The sequence below is a fragment of the Hippocampus zosterae genome, unplaced genomic scaffold, assembly GCF_025434085.1.
Source record: "Hippocampus zosterae strain Florida unplaced genomic scaffold, ASM2543408v3 HiC_scaffold_120, whole genome shotgun sequence".
NCBI lineage: Eukaryota > Metazoa > Chordata > Actinopteri > Syngnathiformes > Syngnathidae > Hippocampus > Hippocampus zosterae.
The window spans coordinates 70,854-90,673 of NW_026262781.1; the positions used below are offsets into that span (position 1 = coordinate 70,854).

General features: G+C 55.8%; 2 protein-coding genes across 2 annotated transcripts; one reads left to right on the top strand and one right to left on the bottom strand.

Annotated features, from left to right (window-relative positions):
* Positions 1-522: 522 nt before the first annotated feature.
* On the bottom strand, positions 523-1,073 carry LOC127594419 (uncharacterized). The gene is made up of 2 exons (XM_052056292.1): positions 693-1,073; positions 523-642 (listed from the first exon to the last, which is right to left on the bottom strand). The coding sequence occupies exons 1-2, from the start codon at positions 1,071-1,073 to the stop codon at positions 523-525; spliced, it is 501 nt and encodes a 166-aa protein (XP_051912252.1).
* A 15,250-nt stretch (positions 1,074-16,323) lies between these two features.
* On the top strand, positions 16,324-17,409 carry LOC127594420 (uncharacterized). The gene has a single exon (XM_052056293.1). The coding sequence runs from the start codon at positions 16,324-16,326 to the stop codon at positions 17,407-17,409; it is 1,086 nt and encodes a 361-aa protein (XP_051912253.1).
* Positions 17,410-19,820: the final 2,411 nt, after the last annotated feature.

Genomic DNA, 19,820 nt, shown 5'->3' on the forward strand with positions numbered 1-19,820 from the left:
TCTGCCCGAAGAAGTGGCTCGGATCAGACAAGATCTACAGTAAGGCGATCGACAAGACCTCGATCAGAACCACCAGCGACTACCAGGTGGGGTCCTCTTTCCACAGCAAGCACTCCACTTTGACAGTGACTCCCCTTGAGAAACTGCTCGCGGAGGAAGGCAGCCTGGTCAGCCGGCTGGTGTCAGTCCGCAGCAGTAACAGCGACGGCGGGGACCTGCTGGAGATGCCAGCCAAGCGAAGCAAGGCTCGTCGGCTAGTGTGGGTGGCGCTGCTGCTGATCCTGCTGTTCGGGCTGGCGACGGGGACAGTGGTGACCTACTTCATGGCGCGCAACCCCTGCAAGCAGGCGCAGTACTACAACGCGCACGAGGCGAAGTGCGAGGACTGCCACGCGCTGTGCTCGGACTGCATCGACGAGTGGCAGTGCTCGAAGTGCGTGGAGGGGTCGCAACTGGTGAACACCTCGCAGAAGGGACGGGTGAAGGTAGGGGTGTGCGAGTGAGGTTACATGAATGATGATGTCAGCGGCCGTACTTCTTGAGCACGGCCTCAAACTCCTCGTAGGTGAGATGTCCGTCCTTGTCCTTGTCCGCGTGGTACAGCATCAGCTCGATTTCGGGGTCTGTGTAACGCTCCTTCAGCTGTGGGTCACCCGCTTGAAATCATCCAGGTCCACGTACCCCTTCCCCGCCTTGTCGTACTCCTTGAACACCGTCTTCGTCCGCTCATCCGACCCCGTCGAGGGGCTGCAGAACATCGTCACGAAGTTCTCGAAGTCGATCTCCTCGATGCCGCGGTCCGCAGAGATGGAGCGCACCAGGGTGCAGATCTTGTTCGCCTCCTCCTCGATGCCGAGCGCCATCAGCCCCGAGATCAGCTCGTCGGGGGACATGCTGCCCGAGCTGTCCCGGTCGAACAGGTCGAAGCAGTCCTTCATCTTGCTGATGGTGGCCACCGGGATTCCCGTTTTCGCGTACTTGTTGGGGTCGAACGCCTTGCTGGGCTTCAGGTCTTTCACGGAGCCCTTTTCGGACAGCTTCTCGGACCCCTTCTTCTCTACCTTCTTCGACATTTTATTTTAGATATCCAATCTTTCAATAACCCGCTTTCAGAATCCGGGGGCCTAGAATTTTAGGACGCCTTGCCGCTCGTAGAATAGTCCCTCTCGGACTTTTTCAGCCCTCCCAAATTAACCCAAAAGGGCCCAACTGCCCAAATAAAGTTGCTGTGTGAATACTGATAAAGCGAGGATTGCGCAATTGAGATGAACGTGGAGGTGACTGTCCGCTCAAAAAAGTTCATGGTGAAGTGCGGGTGCGGGGCCCAGAAGATGAAGTGGCTGGCGGGAGACGGCGGGCCCACCGGTACGACCCGAACTACCTGATGCTGGTGGGGCAGCCCAAGTCGATCAAGTTCGAGAACGGGGGCGTGATCGGCTTCAACGAGATCATCAGCGAGCAGGTGCACTCGGCAACAAACTGCAGGTGCTCTTCGAGGAGGACTTCGACGGCGAGGAGGCCATCAAAAAGGCAGGCTGGAAGGCCAAGTGATAATTCGTCATGATCAAGGTTGTCGAGCTGGATCGTGAGGGCTGCTTCCCTTCCGCCTCCAGGACTGTGCTGAGGCTGCCTCCTGGCCAGCAAGTCCGCTTCATCTGCAGCTCGCCGCGCCTCTACCGGTGTTCGGCCCTACTGCTGCATTCTCTCAGATCGCCCTGCAAATTCGTATCTGGGGGGCAGACCGAGTTATGCCTCGCTGACTGCTCCTTCGACAAGGGCACGCTCCATGAGGGGCAGTGGAGCTGTGATCTGCAGTTCGGGGATGTTTGCGGCTCGCTCAGGTTTCAGTTGGTATTCGGGACACTTGAGGGGGTACCAACTTGAGAGTGGAGCACTGCGGCAGGCCTGAGTACATGGTGATCTAGTCTCGGCTCAAGCTGAAGGGAGAGCCGATCTCGGTCGGAGAGTTGGTCTGCCAGACGGTGATGCCGCGGGCCCTGGGCAAGGCGGCCCGCTGGCTGCCCGTGCTGCAAGAACAGATCGCGATCGGCTACAACAGCTTCCACTTCCCTCCGGTGCTCAAGCTCGGTGAGTCCTGCAGCTACTATTCAGTGGCGAACCACGAACAGGCCAATCCGGAACTGTTCAGTTCGATGAGGAGCTGGCCAGGACCCTCGAGTCGATTCGGGCCAGAGGAGCTCTATGCTTCACGGATTTGGTGCTTAACCACGTCAGTTTTGACAACTAGTTTTTGGAGAGGATTGAGGCCGGTCTCTACACAGTCGACAGAGGCCTGAGCTCCGGGCCACCCTGGAGGTGGAACAGTCATCTACCGGCTGGGACAGAAAGCGAAACTCGCCTTTGTTGAAGACTGCTCTCCGCAGCTGATCGCTTCTTTCCTTTAAGAGCTGGGCAGGGCCCTCGAGCAAACTAAGTTCTGGGAATACTTTCGGCTGCGGGAGGACACATTCGATGTGATGCGGCAGGCAGTGCCCCCCACCCAGACGGTATTCAACATCTTCGACTAGGGGCAGGTCTGCGACATCCGGAGTTCCTGAGTAGCCATGTCAAGCTAGGCTCGAGCCGGGAGGGTTCACTGCCAGACCTGGGGGCCTGGCGGGACCTGAAACTGCATTATGACAAGGGACGAGTTGGCCTCATAGATCTTCAAGTTCAACAGGTGGTGGGAGGAGTATGCGAAGAGCTGGACCAAGGAAATCCTGCAGGCCCTACGCGGAGAGCTGGAGTACCAGTGGCTGCAGGGCCACGCTGCCCCCGAGCACCCGCTCATCAAGCCAGCTTTCAGCAAGCTTGACAATCGCGGGCCGCACGGTCTTCGCCCTCAATAATGGCTGGGTGATGTCGATCGATCCGTTACAGAATTTCGCGATCTCCAACGAGCAGTACTACTTGCGGCGGAAGGTCAACATCTGGGGGGACCTGCTGAAGCTGGACTACGGGGACAGCAGGACCTGCTGTCCTTAGCTGTGGGGGTATATGGAGAGGTACGTGGAAAAGATGGCTCATCTGTTCGATGGGTTTCGGCTGGACAACCTGCACAGCACGCCCCTCCATGTGGCCGAGCACATGATGACTCTCGCCCGGAAGGCCAATCCAGCTGCCTTCGTCTTCGGGGAGCTTTTCACTGGCTCGGAGTAGCGGGATGCCACCTTCGTGAAGCGAGTAGGGATCGACTGCCTGGTGCGCGAGGGGAACAAGATCAGCTCGCGAGCCACCTAGCCGGCGAAGTGAGGTTCTTCTCGATGATGGAGGATTTGGGAAGTGTGTCCAGAAACTATTTGACTAGCGGTGGGAAAATGAGCATCCTGGAACCCCGGTTTCCTCAGAAGATGCTATACGATCAGACCCACGACAACGAGATCCTGGCCAGGGAGCAACTGCTACCCATCAACGCGGCCACCGCAATGCTCAACATCTGTTCGGGGTCCACGCTCGGTGTCGACCAGTTCTTTACCACGAGGGTGCCCGTGACCAGCTCGAATCTGCTCTACCCCCTGCGCAAGACCCAAAAGGAGACCTGGCTCGAGACATACCCCTGCGAAGTACTGATCACTTTCGCCGGAGAGCCAAGCGCCACAAGGATCTCAGTCCTGGGTTCCTGGGATGACTGGAAATCAGAGACGTTCCTGATTTACTACGAACACTCCAAACTGCATGCCACCAAGCTCAGGCTGGACCGCGGCTGCTACTAGTTCAAGTTCAGGGTCGGTGGGGACTGGCGCACCTAGGCGGGCAGGCCGGTCAACCCTAGCGGCAACCACGAGATTGTGGTCGCAGAGGGCTACCGCTCCAAGCGCTACCACAACTTCGAGCAAGTAAGAGAGACCCTCGCCGGCATCCGGCAGCAGCATGCGCTCTACAACCGCTGTGAAGTGAAGAGTCCTTCGCCGGGCTGGATCCAGATCCTTAAGAAAAAGGTGGACAAGTCGGGGTACGCTCTGGCGGTGATCAGCTGCGGGTACAGCGAGCAGCCTGTCGCGCCAGCCATCGAGCTGCGCGGGAAGATCACCCGCTGCGTCGTCGTTGAGCAGGACAGGTCCCCCAACTTAAAAAAACAATCCGTGGAAGATGACCCTGACTGCTTCGAAACCCAAACAAACCCGTACCTGGAGCACAACTTCTGGCAGACCCACATCGACATGAAGGGCAGCAGACTGCAGTTCCTGCAAGGCGAGCCTTTCTTCGCCTACATCGAGTGCGAAACCTGCCCCGACGAGGCTGCCGCCAGTGCTGTCCTCAAGCGCTTTATTGACAGCGAGTGGCAGATAGACCGACTCTCCCCGCCGGAGCTGAACTTTCTGCTTTTCTCGAGCGAAAACGAGGAGAGGGAGAGGGGCGGGTCTGGCTACGTAATCGATGGTGTAGGGCTGCCCTTTTGCGGGCTACTTGGTAGTTATGCCCTGCTTAAGAAGGCCGCCCGGTCCAACGACCGAAACTGCGGCCTGTTCCGCAACATCCGGGAGGGGCACTGGCTGGTGGACTACCTGGCCAGTCGACTAGCAGGTCGCCCCGAGTGCAAGAACACGCAGTCCCTGATCAGCTAGTTCGCAGGCCTACTGAGGCGCATTCCCAAGGACGAGATCCCTTTCTTCTTCTGCAAGTTCCTGAGAAAGCTGAAGTTCCTGTACACTGAGCAGGTGGCTGCGCAGGCTCACCCCGCCTGCCAGAAGCTCAGCAAGGGGCTGTTGCTCGCCGCGCACATGTTCGTCGGCCGGTTCGAGCACCCGCGCATGCCGGTCACTATGTCTGCGGGACTGCCGCACTTCGCGACCGGGTGGACCCGCTGCTGGGGCCGGGACACCTTCATCTCGTTCAAGGGAGGGCTGCTCCTACCAGGGATGTTCAAAGAAGCTAGGGACATAATCTTGCAGTTCGCAGGAGAGTTCAGGCTAGGTTTGATCCCGAACTTGCTCAATTTCGGGGACCGGCCGCGCTACAACTGCAGGGACGCGGTCTGGTGGTTTGTCAAGGCAGTCGCCGACTACTTGGAGTTCACCAAAGACTTTGGAGTATTGGGTGAGCGCTTGCCCTGCCGCTACCGCAAAGACATTGCGCAACTGACACTGGAAGAGATCGTCTTCCAAGTTTTTGACGCGCACGCCAAAGGCATTCGATTCCGGGAGCAGAGGGCTGGGCCGGAACTCGACGCCCACATGGACGAGGCCGGCTTCAACATCCAGCTATTCGTCAACTAATAGACCGGCTTCATCGTGGGAGGCAACCCTTCGAACTGCCTGACTTGGATGGACAAGATGGGCAGCAGCACCAAAGCAGGCAACAAGGGCTGGCCCGCCACCAGTAGGAATGGTAGCCCTGTTGAGTTGGTGGGTCTTCTCCACCACTGTCTAGGCAGGGTGCTCGCCCTGCACAAGGCGGGCCATTTCTCCCACGAGGCTGTGACGCTGGACTGCGGAAAGAGGCTTGGCTTCGCGGAGTGGCAGGAAAAGATCGAGAAGTCTTTCGAGAAGTGGTTCTTTATTGGCTAGGATTCTGAGCAGTGGCACTACTCCGTCCGGGCAGAGCATGTGGTCCTCCGCGGCATTTATAAGGACACCGTGATGTCCGAGAACAGCAGGACCGAACATTTCCTGAGGCCCAATTTTCTTATCGCCATGGCAGTTGCCCCTCAGCTCTTCCGCAAGGAGCACGCCCTTCTGGCCCTAAGCCAGGTCAAGTCGCAGCTGCTCTGTCCCGATTCGCTAGGCGTAAAAACTCTGGCGCCGGCCCACCACGGCTTCTACCGGCCTTTCTACAACAACAGCGACGACAGCACTGACGGCATGGTGGCGCAAGGATTCTCATACCACAACGGGCCGGAATGGGTGTGGCTCTACGGACACTATTTGATGGCGCTCAAGGCATTCGAGCAGGCGGACATTCGCCCTCTGGTGGTCAACCAGCTGGACCGGCTGCGGAGGGACTCTTGGCTGAGCCTGCCGGAACTGACCAACCACAACGGGGCGCATTGCCCCGATTCCTCCGCGGCGCAGTGCTGGTCAATCGCCACCCTCCAGGAGGCTCTCTCCTCATGACCCATACCGATCGATATAAAGATGACAGGGCCTAAAAAGGGCTTGTATCGTTCACAGTTATGCGTAGTAATGTCCGGCTAAGGCGAGCCAGGCGACCTCGAGGGCACCTGACTGGGTCTGCTCCTTGTCTGACAGACAGCCATTGAGAATGTGAGTGTGCTGAAAACCAAGACTGCTGCCCCTGACCACTCGGTAGGACAGCTCGAGCGCTGCTCCTGCGATGGCTTCACCCCTGACGCCCCTCAATCTGAGCAGGGTAAGCCCCCTGAACAGCAAGGCGAGCACCATCCCCGTGACCTCAGGCCCAGCAGCCAGTTAAGCGCAGTACCGTAGGGCAATGGTAACAGGATTGACCCAATGTAGGTGGAATCGAACACTTTCCAGCAACTCCAACTCTTTCGAGTGCGCCCTCGGCCGAGAAGTTTGCCTAGACTCGAGTCGCTGGAACAGGGCAATCCCGCAGTTTATGTATTCCTGCAGGTCATCCGACACAGGCCTGTCTTTGTAAAAAAACTGGAGTAGGTGCCCGATCGCGAAGCAGGTCGATCGGCTTAATCCACGGCCCTGGCAGCTCTTGTGGACCAGCAGGGCAATCTTGAGCCGAGCCGCAGGGTCTTGAGGGCCGTCGATGTCGAACACCAGGCCTGTCTGGTCACTCCTCAGGCTTTTCATCCGGACTGGTTCGAATGAAGATCGTTCATTTCATGATGACGGAAAATACATTCCAGAAGTGATATTCGTGCTTGGGGACAGTCCTCGCGGCTTTGCTGATGAAGTCCCGCAGCTCGGCGATGGCCGCACGACTGGCCGCGCATAGCCTGCCCTTGAAGTAGCTCCAGCGCCGGACGAAGAAGCTGATGATGTTGTGCCGGTACTCGGAGGCCCAGCGGGCCACTGCGGTCGCATTTGAGGGGTCGATTTTGTGAGTGGCCTGGCAAAAGATCTCGATAGTCTTCTGTACGTTGTAGCTTTCGAGCGTTAGGTCACCTGCCACGCAGGAGTTGAGCAGGTCGTAGGTCAGCTGCATGTCCTTGACATACTGCTCGAAGACCTCTCTTTGCCAGGCAGGCAGTGGCTGGCCATCGTGGGCCTGTATGTATTCCTACTCGAACTCCCTGAACAGGTTGGCCAGACTTGAGGGCGTACGGTTTAGGCAGCTCCTATTCTTGCTATCGAAGAGCCAGAACGTGACGCTATGCTTCTGCTTGACGATTGCCAGAGAGGTCCAGTGGTTCGTCACCCCCAGCATCAGGGCCAGTACGTAGACTTGCTTCCCGTCCCAGCGTCGCAGCCTGGCCAGCTTTCGATCGAGGTCGTCCCGCTAGTCATCGCTGAGGGTCAGCTGCCCAAACTGGATGTGAAGGGTGCCGCTCTCGATTTAGAGGTGCTCATCGGACTTGAAGGCGACCCCGACAAGTTCGAGGTGTTTGCGACAGGCTTGTTCAAAGGACCGCTCGAAGTCGCCGTGAATTATGTCCTGTTCTTGCCAGGGGAAAGCGATCAGCTGGTTGGCCTTCTTGAAGTCCAGGAGAAAGCGTTCGACCTGGGCTTTGAAGGCCCAAAAAGAGGCTTTCCGGAGGATGGCCATTCTCCCGTCCTCGACCTCGATGGTGACCCTGAACTTTTTCTTGCCTGGCCTGGGCTCGCTGCTGTTGGCAGTGGCCAGCACCATCACGCCCCTGGCCTCATCAGAGAGCTGTTCCCGGAGCAGCTTGATGAACTCGATCATGTTGAACATGGCGTGGTAGCCGCAGAAGTTATAGTACTTTTGCTGGATGACGGTCACGACCTTGAGGTTGTCGCCCGAACTGTGGGCCAGCAGGTCATCTGTGGTCAGGAACCGGGTCCTCGGAGGGGTTACGATCTCTTCCAGGATATCCAAGAGGATGGCTTGGGCAAAGACTGCTCCTTCCTCAATTTCCATTTCTGATAAACCCCGACCGGATCGCCACCGACCATTTGATAGTAGGCGATCAGATGACCCACGTCTCCAAGATGGTGCAGTACGGATAGTGCCTGCCGCTGTCCGACCCCCGTCGAGAGCATCCTCCACCCGGCCTGCGCACTGCTGACCAGCTCGCCCTACGGCGAGATCGTGGTCTGGCAGACTAACCAGGAAAGCATCTAGCCGGCACTTATCTTCTTCCCCTCAGCCACCCAGGCTTCAGGTCGGCTGCTGTCCATGTGTCCGACCAGCTACACAGACACTTCCTCGAACTTCCTGGCGACGCTGCATGAGGACCTCAAGCTGCGGATCTGGGACTTTAAAGAAAAGACTTGCGTCAATGTGAGTGAGCCGCAGCAAGGCTTCTTGGAGGCCAGCTGTGTGAGACCCCTGGGCACACGACACCTCGCGGTAGGGGGACGGAACAGTCTCACGGTTTTCGATCCGGTGACGATGCAGGTGCTAAGCAGCAACACGTTCGAGCCGATCACGGACTACAACCTGTCGGACATCATCTCGAGCAGAGACAAAGTCATTTTGAAGTTCGGCTTCAAGGAGGTTGAATTCACGGTGGGTGAGGATCTGACACTGGCTTACCTAGGGAGCCTCATGAATTTCGAGGAGCCGCCGGGCAGCAGCCTGTTACTGCGGAGGCGAGAGCAGGCTAAGGAGCACCTGGCTGGCTGTCGACAGGCCAAGCCCACCTTTTTAGGGCTGAAGCTGTTGTCCAAGGACTTTCTGACCAAGTACTACAAGACCCTGAAGCAGTTCATCCACGAGTAGATCAGCTGCAGCTCGGTCTCCTTTCTGCAGGGCGAAATGTATCTCTTCTATGGGTTCAGGTCAGGGTTGATGCTCGGGCTGCCCGCGTTCCACCTGCCCGAAAAGAATGTGCTCTGTCTCTATCACCGGCAGGTGGACTCCTGCGAACTGGCCTTCCTGCGCTTCTTCGACTCGCTGCTGGTAGTCAGCTCGCAAGCAGGCAGACTCTACGCCTTCGAGTTCAAGCACCACAAGGACCTGATGCGCCACTTGCCCCGGGATTCCGACAAGCTGTAAACTTTTCTGGTCGGTCTGGACAAGCTGCTGGTGTTCACCGGGCTGTTCAGCAGGCCTGTCTCGTATTCGCTGTCCATCCTGAACTACGCGCCTCAAGCTGCTTCCAGCCTGGCCTTCCTGCTCGAAGACCGACAGATTGTCATCTACAACACCGGCTCCAAGTCTGCCTTCAGCCTTCCAATCAAGCAGAACCACGCTCGTGTGTACTGTCTCGGAGCATTACCCCCACTCCAATTTCGCGGTCTTCACTTCTGAGTCGGTCGAGATCGTCAGTCGAGACGGGGTGCATCGAGAGATCACGTACAGCCATGCGAGCTGGCCGGCCTTGATTTCGCGGGCGCACCTTGAAGACGACCGGCCCTCGACGGCCCACGTGTTCGACCCTAAAACCTCAAGCTAAAGTGCCTTCAGCTCGCGGTGGATGAAGCATAAAATCAGTTTTTACGACAGCCGGTACAAGAACAGGATGGGGCGGCTGATGGACGAGCTGTGGGGATGGGCCGACTCGGCCGACTGCAAGCGCAGGGCCGTCAAGGAAGGCCAGTTCAACTCGCACGTGCACCGCCTTTTCGTGGCCGTCTCTGCCCAGTTGGCCGCAGTGGCCCTCCAGCTGAAGCTTGATAACCGCAAGACCTAGCAGTGGTCAAACACTTCTCACCTGGCCGAGTTCAGCTCCACTGACTTCTCTCGCAGGCTCTCCAGCGGGCAGACCGTCTCAGACCCCTGCTTCGCCCATTTGCTCGACTGCTTTCCGGCCGAGCTTATGGCGCCCTACCTCAAAGACTGGAAGCCGGTGGTTAAGTACCGCCCAGTCATGCAAGGAATCGGTACCTCATTTACCGTGCTGCTTGACTCTGCACTTCCTAAGATGTGCAGCACTGCCGACACCGTGCAGCTGGCCAACCTGGTCTGGCGGTTGGAAAACCGTCCCGACAAGGCGATCGCTGCAGTTTTGGCGCTTGGCCGCCACTGCCAGGCCGGTCTGAGCCCTTACTATCTGGCCTGCCTCTCGATCAGCCCGGACTCCGGCATTTCCTAGTGCTCCCTCAACCTGCTGGCGGGACTCCTGGCTGACCCTCCACCTGAGCTATGCCAAGAGCTGCAGTAATTCTCAAGCATGCCTCGGAGCGGAAGCATGGACCTCTGCTCGCTGACGGGCTGGTTGCTTGAGGTCTATCGGCTACTTAGTACTCGCGGGGGAAATGCCAGCGAGTTGGCTAGCTACGCGATGGCGTGCCTGAATGGCAGGAACATGGAATGCAGCCCCTACGAATTCTGTCTTCTACTGAAGGCCATGGCCGAGCATTTCCACGTGCTGCTTGGCGCTGCGCCCGAGTTCGACTGGAACGCGTTGTTGGCCAACCTGCTGACTTTATTCTTCCTGGTGGAAGTGGGTCACGAGCTTGAGCACATCGGCAAGGATCCTTCTCTGACTCCCTACGAGATCGCCTTGCCGCAGCTGCCCCTTGAAGAGAGCAGCAGACTGAACCAGCTGCTGGGTCGCTTGGCCTGCGAAATCGTCGGTGGCCGGATGGCCGAGTCAAGCACAATTTTGAGCAATTGCTTCGAGGCGAACACGATCCACCCGCTGTACCCGCGGTGCACGCTAACCCTGCTGTCTCGGCTGCTGCAGCTCAAGGCCGAAAGCTGCTCCCTCCACAAGCTATTCTTCATGGGCCTGCTTATGAAGTGCCTCAACCCTGCGCACCCCCAGCTCCGAAAGTGGTGCAGGCTGCCCGCCCTGCGCCTCCTCGAGCAGCTGCAGAGACTGGAGGGGATGGCCTACAGCGAGAGCAGCCAGAAGGTGGCGGTGTACTGCGAAGGGGTCATAAACCTGTACGACCTGCGCTCTGCTGTGCGGTTCAAGACGATCGAGGCCTAGCTGGCTGGGGCAATGGCCTTCTCGCCGCGGGGGAAATACATCGCAACTTACCTGCCGAAGGGCAGCGAAGTGGCAATCTGGAAAGTGGGGGCGTCAGGGTTCTGGGGAGGACTAGACTGGCTCGAGGGGCGGGAGAAGTTCAGCTTCGCAGTGGAGCGGGCGCTGGAGGGGGGCCGCTGCGAGCTGAAGTGGAAGCACGACGAGAAGGAAGTGACCCTGGTCAGCGGCCAGGACGTAATTAACTTCCGGCTCAGGTGAATAGCCAATAACGGCATTTTCATGAACGCAGATCCTGCCGCAGCACTCCGCAAGGTTAACAAGATCCTCAGCCTGCTCGAGCACCACCACGCCCAGCCCCAGAAGGAGAACCTCCTCAAGTCTTCCAACCTCGGGAAGGAGCGAACCGAGTGCGTCAAGCAGCTGCTGGCCCAAAGGAGCAACGGCTCGATCCGCAACCGGCGCACCAACCTCAGCCTTCACAGCTCGCGCTCCAGGTCGTCGAAGTCTTCAAGTCAGCCCAGGCGTCCTACTCAGCAAAAGAAGAAGAAAGAGTCGGCCCCGCCTTCCCCCACCCGGCTCGAGCGAGTTATGTCGATCAAGGTCTAAAAGCCAAGAGTAGGCTCTGTGGTAAAGGAACTGCTTAGGAACTCCGAACTGCTGGGCGTTAAGAAGGAGCCACCCCTATTCGCGGAACTGCAAGCCCAGCACAAACGAAACCGCTGTCTGTCCTCGAACCTCAACCGACTGTCCTTTGAAGTGGAGCGGGAGGCGAAGCATTCGATATCCAGGCGGGAACGGGAGCAGCACCTGAAGGATCATGCCTTCAACTAATGCGAGGTAAAACATTCACCAGCGGGAGCGGGGCCGACTGCTCGAGAGCGACCGCAAGAACAAGCAGAAGGCGCGGGCCGAGTTGGACCGGCTCGACCGCCGATAATTCTACCGCGTGATGCGGGAGCGTCGAGAAAGCGAGCGCGAGAAGGGATCGCCGCGAGAGGAGAGCGTGCAACGAGTGCGGCGGGACCTGAAGGCGAGCAAGGACCGGCGGCTGAGGCTGGAGGACGAGATCGGGACGATTCTGAGCAAGATCCTAGGAGGACGTGTGCGGGGGCCGGGCGGCTCGGCGTGAGGCAACTTAATAATCATGCAGGTCATCACAGACTGTTTAATCGACCCCATCAGCAGCAGCATCATCCGCCCCTACCGCGAGTGCTACTCCCCCGAGGAGCTGGGGCCGAGGGAGTTCGTCCTGGGCAGCCTGGCTTGCAGGCGCCTCGACTTCCAGGTCCACAACGACCGCCAGGAGACTCTCGAGTGTTCCCACTACCAGGCCGGCGAAAACCGGCCGGTGGTGATCTTCCTGCACGGGAACGCGTCCTCGCGGCTGAACGCAGCGCGACTTGCTCCCTTCGTGCTGGAGCAAGGAGCGGACTTCGTGTCTTTTGACTTTTCAGGGGCCGGAAACTCGGGCGGCAAGTTTATCACGCTCGGTTACCAGGAGCGGAATGACCTGGCTGCCGTGGTTGATTTTCTGCGCAAATAGAAAAAAGTCAGGCAGATAATCCTCTGGGGCAGGAGCATGGGCGCTTCCACCGCACTGTTCTACGCCTAGAAAGACCCCAACCTTCGCGGGCTGGTGCTCGACAGTCCCTACTCAGACCTGCCGCTGCTGCTCTCCCAGCTTGCCCAACGAAGCACACTCTACTCCATGCTGCTAAGTGACTCCTTACTTGACTGCCTCTCGACACACATCTTCAATCAGACCAGCATGCGAATCGAGGCCATGAGGCCGGTTGAGTGCTGCAGGGACATCGCCACTCCCGCGGTGATCGTCGCCAGCGTGCAGGACGAACTGATCCCGCACACTCACGCCGAGGCGGTGTACAGCAGGCTGCAGGGCGAGAAAAAGCTACTGTTGGTGAGCGGCGGGGGACACAACACCGATCGGCCCGAGCACGTGATGGCTTACATCGCCTACTTCATCCACAAGCGATTCGGACTGCAGTGATTTCTCATCCTTGGTGGCCTCCCGCGAATGGCCGCAATACGGTCAGTTCCTACCAGTGCTTGCCCAGCAGCTCGCGTGCTGCTTTCTGCTGGCCCCGCTCACTCAGGTGTCCCAGCACTCGCAGCAACATCTTCTCGCGATCCTCCGGTTGCTCAAGTAGAGTCCTGTAGTCTCCTCCGCCCGAAAGCTCGATCTCCAGCCTCTGCAGGGGCGTGAGGCCGTACAGGCTGGCGATAAGTTCGCGGCCCCCACGTGCCATCAGGTAGTCGGCCAGGATAGTGTGGTAGCGGGGCTAGAGCTTGGTGGCCAAGTCCATGGCCTCGCGAACCAGTCCCTGGTCGTAGAACAGAGCGAATTGGATCATCTGGTTTTCAAGAGGTAGGCTTATACAGCAATGGTGATCTATGGCCAGCAGGAGGCGACTCCTGGCCAATGCGAGGGGCACGAGCTGGCCCTTGGGTCGGACATCCTGGTGGACGTGAAGGCCCTCACAGACCGATGCTTCGAGGACCTCGACCTCGCCGGGCAGGTTGATGGGGTCAAGCGAGGCCAGACAGTACTCGAAGGGGCAATTGAGGCAGTCCAGAAGCACCAGCCTGACACTGTCCCTCGTCGAGTACACGAAGATGCTCATCCAGATCAGTCCGAACTCGACGTCCTCCTCTATCTGCTCCCGCAGCCGCAACTGCTTGCTACTGCCGTCGTTGAAGTACAGCAGGGCGAACCCTGGATAGATTAGTACGAGATGCCGCTCGTCTTCGCTGATCAGCAGCTCCCGCGGAGCAATCAGGACTTATCCCTACTTCGCTACAAGAACACCTTCTCGCACGTCATAGAACTGGCAGCGCTCCAGTTTCATGGCCCGCATGGTTCCGGCCAGCTTGCCGAGCGAACTGTCTTCTTCATCCACTGGGGAGGCCACTCCGAAGCCCAGCCCGGAGTACAACCGAGTGCCACTTCCTACCGGCATTCTGGCCAGCACACTGAAGCTGCCTGTCTCCAGGATCATGATCTGGGGAGTGCCCCTCTCAATGGGCCCGCGCACCAGACCCTCCTCATAGAAACCGAGGCAGATCCCTGCCTCTGATGTTGCGTGAAAGCGGAAGCCCAGGCATGGCAGGACCAGCTGGGTGGCATAGGTGAAAGGGTTCCAGAGCTGATCGGGTTGGCCCCGCAGTAGCAAGCAGATGTGTCGCAATGGGTCCATGATGCTGACCAGGTCACCGCTCGCATTGCCGTTGATCTCGAAAGTGCAATTCTTTGACAGCTTGGTCTCTAGTTCGGTGAGCAACCGCCTAGAGCCACGGCCTTCCAGCGAGCAGAGGACGCTGACCAGGTGGTTGGACTCGGCCCGCAGATAGAACACTGAGCTGGGAGGGCCGTCCTTCAGGGCCACTGGACTTTCTTGCCTGCTGCCTTCCGGATTGAAGTGCTTATTGATTTAGGACAGCGATAGGGGAGTCCAGAAAAGAGGACTGTGAAGCAAGGGCTGGCTGAGTCGTCTGCTGAGGCTGAGCACGAACAGTCCGCTCGTCGTCGCCAGACAGACCTCGCCCGGCCGGTACTCACTGACCTTCAGCCCTAGGATCTGCGCGTTGGGCTAGACGTCGGGAAGCGCCTGGATGTCGCAGATGACCTGCCCGGAGAACTGTCCGTCGGAGCGGAGAGCGATGTCGAGCTGCACCACAGCCAGTTCGGTGCTGCCCCGGTGACACAGGAAGGAGTTCTGGGCGAACTCGATGTGCTTGAAGGGGATTATTTCTCGGAAACCCTTGTGCCGGAAGTGCGAGGCGGGGCTTCCTGCCAGCGCATTCCAGAAGGTGACCTGCTCTTCGCTGGCCGTGAAGGCCAGGTACTGGGAAAGGCTGCCCATCGACAGGATTTCCTCGTCTTTCTTGCCCTTCGCCTGGAACTTGAACTAGGGAGCGTCTCCCCCGCCGCTGATGTTCCAGCAAGCCAGCAGGCCATCCCCCGACCCCACCAGCACCCTGCAGCACTCTTGCTAGGGAAGGATCGAGATCCCCGTTATGCCTTTGGAATGAAAGCCGCGAAGAGTTTTGAGCACGGCAGGGTGGTGCTGCCCTGAAATCAGTTTGAGGGTGCCGTCCTGACACCCCACCATCAGCATCTCCGCACTCACCAGCCGCACCAGCCGCGGGCCCTTCCCCTCTGATTCCTTCCACTGCAGGTGAACTGTCTCTTCAAACACGTAGTCGTAGAAAAAGATCCCTCGGTCTCCTGCGCAAACCAGCCAGTGCAGGTCACCTGCCGAGCGGCCGTGCTGCAGCAGAGCCTCATGGTCGAAAAAGCAGAGCGAGCGCAGCTCCAGAGCGCGCTTTTCCTCGAGGTCAAGCTGGCTGGAATGCATGGCGCGGATGCAGTGCTTGAGGCCGTAGTCCCAGAGGTAGAGGTGGCCGCTGGTACTGAGGCAGGCCAGCCAGGACTTGCAGCTGTGTAGCTACAGTACCCTGACCTTGCACTGCCGCAGTTCGAACAGGATCTCAATAAAGTGGTTCTGCATTCAATTAGCAATCATTGAATCTGCCTGGCCAGCCGCGCCAGCCGTGCCTCCAGCTCCTCGCGCCTGCTGCGCACCTGCTCCACCCGCCGGTCCTTCTCAGATCGCAGTCTCGGGATCTCCCAATCGTACTCTTCTGGATCTGCCCCCTGCGAACTCTCTTATGGGTTGTCGGGTTGCACACTACCCGTGGTCAGTCGCCCTATCTCTTCGAGGCTTGACCTGGAAAGGGTCTTGAGGTCAATGATGAGCTCCCTCAGCCGCGAGTCTGTTGGATCGGGGTCGGTCTGGCAGCTCTGCTCGACTCCAGGCTGCAATGTCTTTGCCAAACTGTCTTCAGTGACTGGTTATGGCTAGATTTTCCCTAGCTCTTGAGTAATGCTGTATAACAGCCCTTCCAAGTCCTCCACTTACTAGTGCGGAGAGACACCTGCTTCATACAGCTTCAGGCGCTCTTTCAGCTAAGAGATCTCCTGTTACTTGCGAGCGATGACTTCGCGAAGGAGGATAACCTAAAGGCGGTGGCTTGTATCAGTCTATTCCTTTTGCAGCCTGCTATCGAGAAACTAAGCCAGCGAGTTCCCTTCAGCTAGGAGGCTCCGGATTTCTTCCTTCAGTCCTTCCGTGCTGCGCTCGCACTGAAGGGCGTATTACTCGGTGAGGGCGTCTACTGTTGTGCGGGCAAGGCTGTCTTGCTGAGCGGCGAGGACCTGCTCCTGAAGGTGGCGCTTCTCAAGGAGGGCTTAGTTGAGTAGCGCACGGGGAATGAGTTCGGGCAGCAGTTAGCGAAGGCGATGGAGGGCAGTCAGTAGTGAGGGAGTTGATTACAGGAGATGCATTTTGCGGAGTAAGAAGAGGATGCGCGCGTGCCAATGGTGGAGCGGTGACCAGGCGAGCTTCTACCTGAACGGGGGCAACCGGCTGCTGGGCAGCATCAGCCTAAAGCGGCGAATTTCCTTCGAAGACCTGGTGCAACTGATGGCTGCATCGGGCAAAGTCAAGCAACTGCGGGTTTTCAACAAGCTGGGGAGCGAACTGCGGGAGGAGGACTTGCGGTATTTGAAGGACAAGGATATGCTCTACCTGTCGCGCGGGGAGGAGTTCGACCGCAGCAACTGCCTCTCCGAATACGAGATCGAAAAGGTGATCGGAGAAGGCGGGTTCGGCAAAGTCATGCTCGGGCGGCACAAAGTCTCTGGGCAGCGTGTGGCCATCAAGTTCCTGAAGACTGGCAACGTGAGCGGCAGCATGGACGTGGGCAGCATCTTCAAGGAAAGCGAAATCCTGCGCAGCCTCACCCACGACAACATCGTCAGGGTCTACAACTGCCAGTCCCTGCCCGACATGCAGATGTTCATCATCATGGAGTACCTCGAGGGCGGAGAGCTGTTGTCTCTGCTCGAGACTCGACGGCTCTCTGAGCAGGAGTGCAAAATCATCTTCAAGCAGCTGGTCCGAGCCATGGACTTCTGTCACCAGCGAGGCCTCATCCATCGAGATCTCAAGCTCGAGAACCTGCTGCTGACTCGCAAAGACAGCCTTCACATAAAAGTAGTCGATTTCGGCATCGCGGGGGTGTCGTCGCAGTTCGCAGCCAAGGAGGTGGACATAGGCACTCTCAAGTATATGGCGCCGGAAATCTTTCGGGAGAAGGTCAAGCCGGGCCCCAACGTGGACGTCTGGGCTGCAGGCATCATTCTCTTCTGCCTGCTGTTCGGTGAACTACCATTCGAAGGAGACAACACTCACAGCCTCCTTGAGTCTATCGAGCGGCGCAAGGTGCTGGTGCGGGACGAGCTGGCCAAGCTGGTATCGCGAGAGGCAGTGGCCATCCTGGGACGCTGCCTGGAAAAAGATTGGCAGAAGCGGGCGAAGATGTGGGACCTGATGGGCGACCCTTGGCTGGAGGACGTAGACATCTACGATGTTATTCACCAAAAGTGACTCCGGAAGTCAGCCCCTATCCTATTGGTCAGGCGCGTTGACCGTGTCCGCGTGCTAGATCACCGCCTTCGCTTCCATGCCAGCTCGTTGTTTTTTTCGTGTAGAGTTGCAAGAGCGCTCACGATCGAAGGGTGATTATTGGTCGTAGTGCTGCCTCTATATATTGAGATTCGTATATGCGAGGTCCATCTTCATGTCACCCAACACCTTGTTTTATATCATCGATGTTCCTGCTGATTGAATTATGTCGTTCCAAATGGGGGCACGAAAGGGTGCTCTAGCTGACGTGCCTTGTAAGGAGCATGGACTTTCGAGAAATGGGCTATTCAGACCGCGAGCCCTCTGGAGAGCAACCGGAAGTCTCAAGTATGACCAAGTGTTGAATCACAACTATTGCGACAAGCCATAACCCTGCTCCAAAAATCATCCCAGGGTAATGCAAACAGATATGTATAAAGGTTAGGTTGTTTCAAATCGTGCTCAAAATTTAATTGAGCAAATCTTGTTTTTTGTCTAGGCGTAGGTTTTTGATGTTGAACCACTATATAGTGGTATTCAATTACTTGATCATTGTTTAGCCGCTCACGCAACTCTATCTGTTGCACACGATGATGTGTCTCCAATTTGTGATCTGTCCTCTTGCTTCTGGGGTCATTTTCTATATCTACCTTTTCATTAGATCTTTGGCCCTGTTCCCTTTTGATTTCAAGTTCCCCTCTTCTGCCGTAACAGTTATGTCAATTGTGGTTACTTCGTACGTTTCTCCTGATCTTTTTTTGAAAAACAGCAGATCGACAGATTTGCTGATCACCGAATGGGCTCCGTCTTATCCGACCGGAAATGCAACAAGTTGCTGATCATTTTTGAAGCCCTTTATGATTGTCAACTGACTTGTGAATCGTTATTTCCATTCCTTTTATTTATTAAAATGGACAAATTAGGAATATCTTTAGATTGTCAATGGTATATCGATTTTTATCGTTGCCTTCTTTTATGGTGATTATATTTAATTTTTCAAGTAGTCTAAAATGATGTTTTCTGCTAAAATCCCATTCACCTTGTTATCGTTTAAATATCTTGATAAATTTCTAAAAGCAGTCACTTATGCATCGATTATTTCAGATTTGATTAGATCGTTTATCATCTTCAGATGCTTTTTATAATTCGTATCAATGAACTTCACTCCTTATGAACACTTAACAAAAATATTTTTGTCCAAATACTATATTTTCTAAGATCTGCATTCCAATTATAAGAATTGTGGCTTAAAAAAAAACTAAGACCTTTTTAAATATTATTTAATCTTTGTTTTACAATACACAAAGAAGAAAAGCAAAAAAGACTTTTGTGCGCTTCCTTGAAGAAATGTTTTAGCTGCTTAGAATTCCTTGTCTAATTTGTTTTTCACTTTCGATTGAAGAGCCTTTTATATTTTGTCTACATACTGGTCTCTACTAGTTGGAAGTTACTGAAATTCCTTTGATTGTTTTACCATTTCATGGATGTCCAACTGAGTCAGCATTTTGAACCCAAAAAGTTTATTTTAATATTGTGCATATTCTTTTTATAAACCTGCTATCCTGTCGGCTGACTTCTATTGTACGGTCGCTTCGAAACAAAACGCTCGAATCATTTCCTTTGCATACTAGTCATCATGTACAGGCCGTATCATTATCCGAGCAACAGGATCGTGCGAAGATATTGTTAAGGCGAGGCAATCTTTTTATTTGTACTTGCCCAAAACTTTTTCTTCTACATTTATCGAACTGTTGTACATTATATGCTTTGGGAAAAAGATCCGTTTTGAATTATCAAGCCAAATTTTACAAATATTATTTATTTCCGCTTTCTGTATTTCTGGTTTTATTGATAGCTGATTATATTCCTAAATTGTTCGAACGAATCTGTTGAATTGATCGAATATCAAGAGCTTGTACGGGGGTGAATAATCATTGTTGCAGATCCTTTATATAAACGACTTAACATCTTCTTCTTTTGGCTCAGTAACTGGAATCTGTGCTTTTAAATTTTGAAGTAATTTTAATTCAGTGAATCCCTATTAATAGCTAATGTAGAATCCGCGAGGAATATCTTTAAATTAGGGGTCCGGTGAAAATTTATCATACTCACTGATAAACCGAGTCAAGTAGCAGTACAGGACGAGGCTTGATGATTTAGCGGTGCCAGCCTTCCCGTAAAAGAGTTTTCGATGACCCTTCATTAGATAGTGAAACATCACAGGAGTCGTGACTCTGTTCGGGAAGAAATGGAATTTGTTGCCTTTGATTCGATCCGAAATTCTTTATTGAACCTTCAAATAGAATGGCAACTAAACTCCTTTGCGCGGGTCGAACATATCTTTGAACTTTTGTTTCACCTCGTCGTTGATGTCCAAACCCTCCAATCCCTAC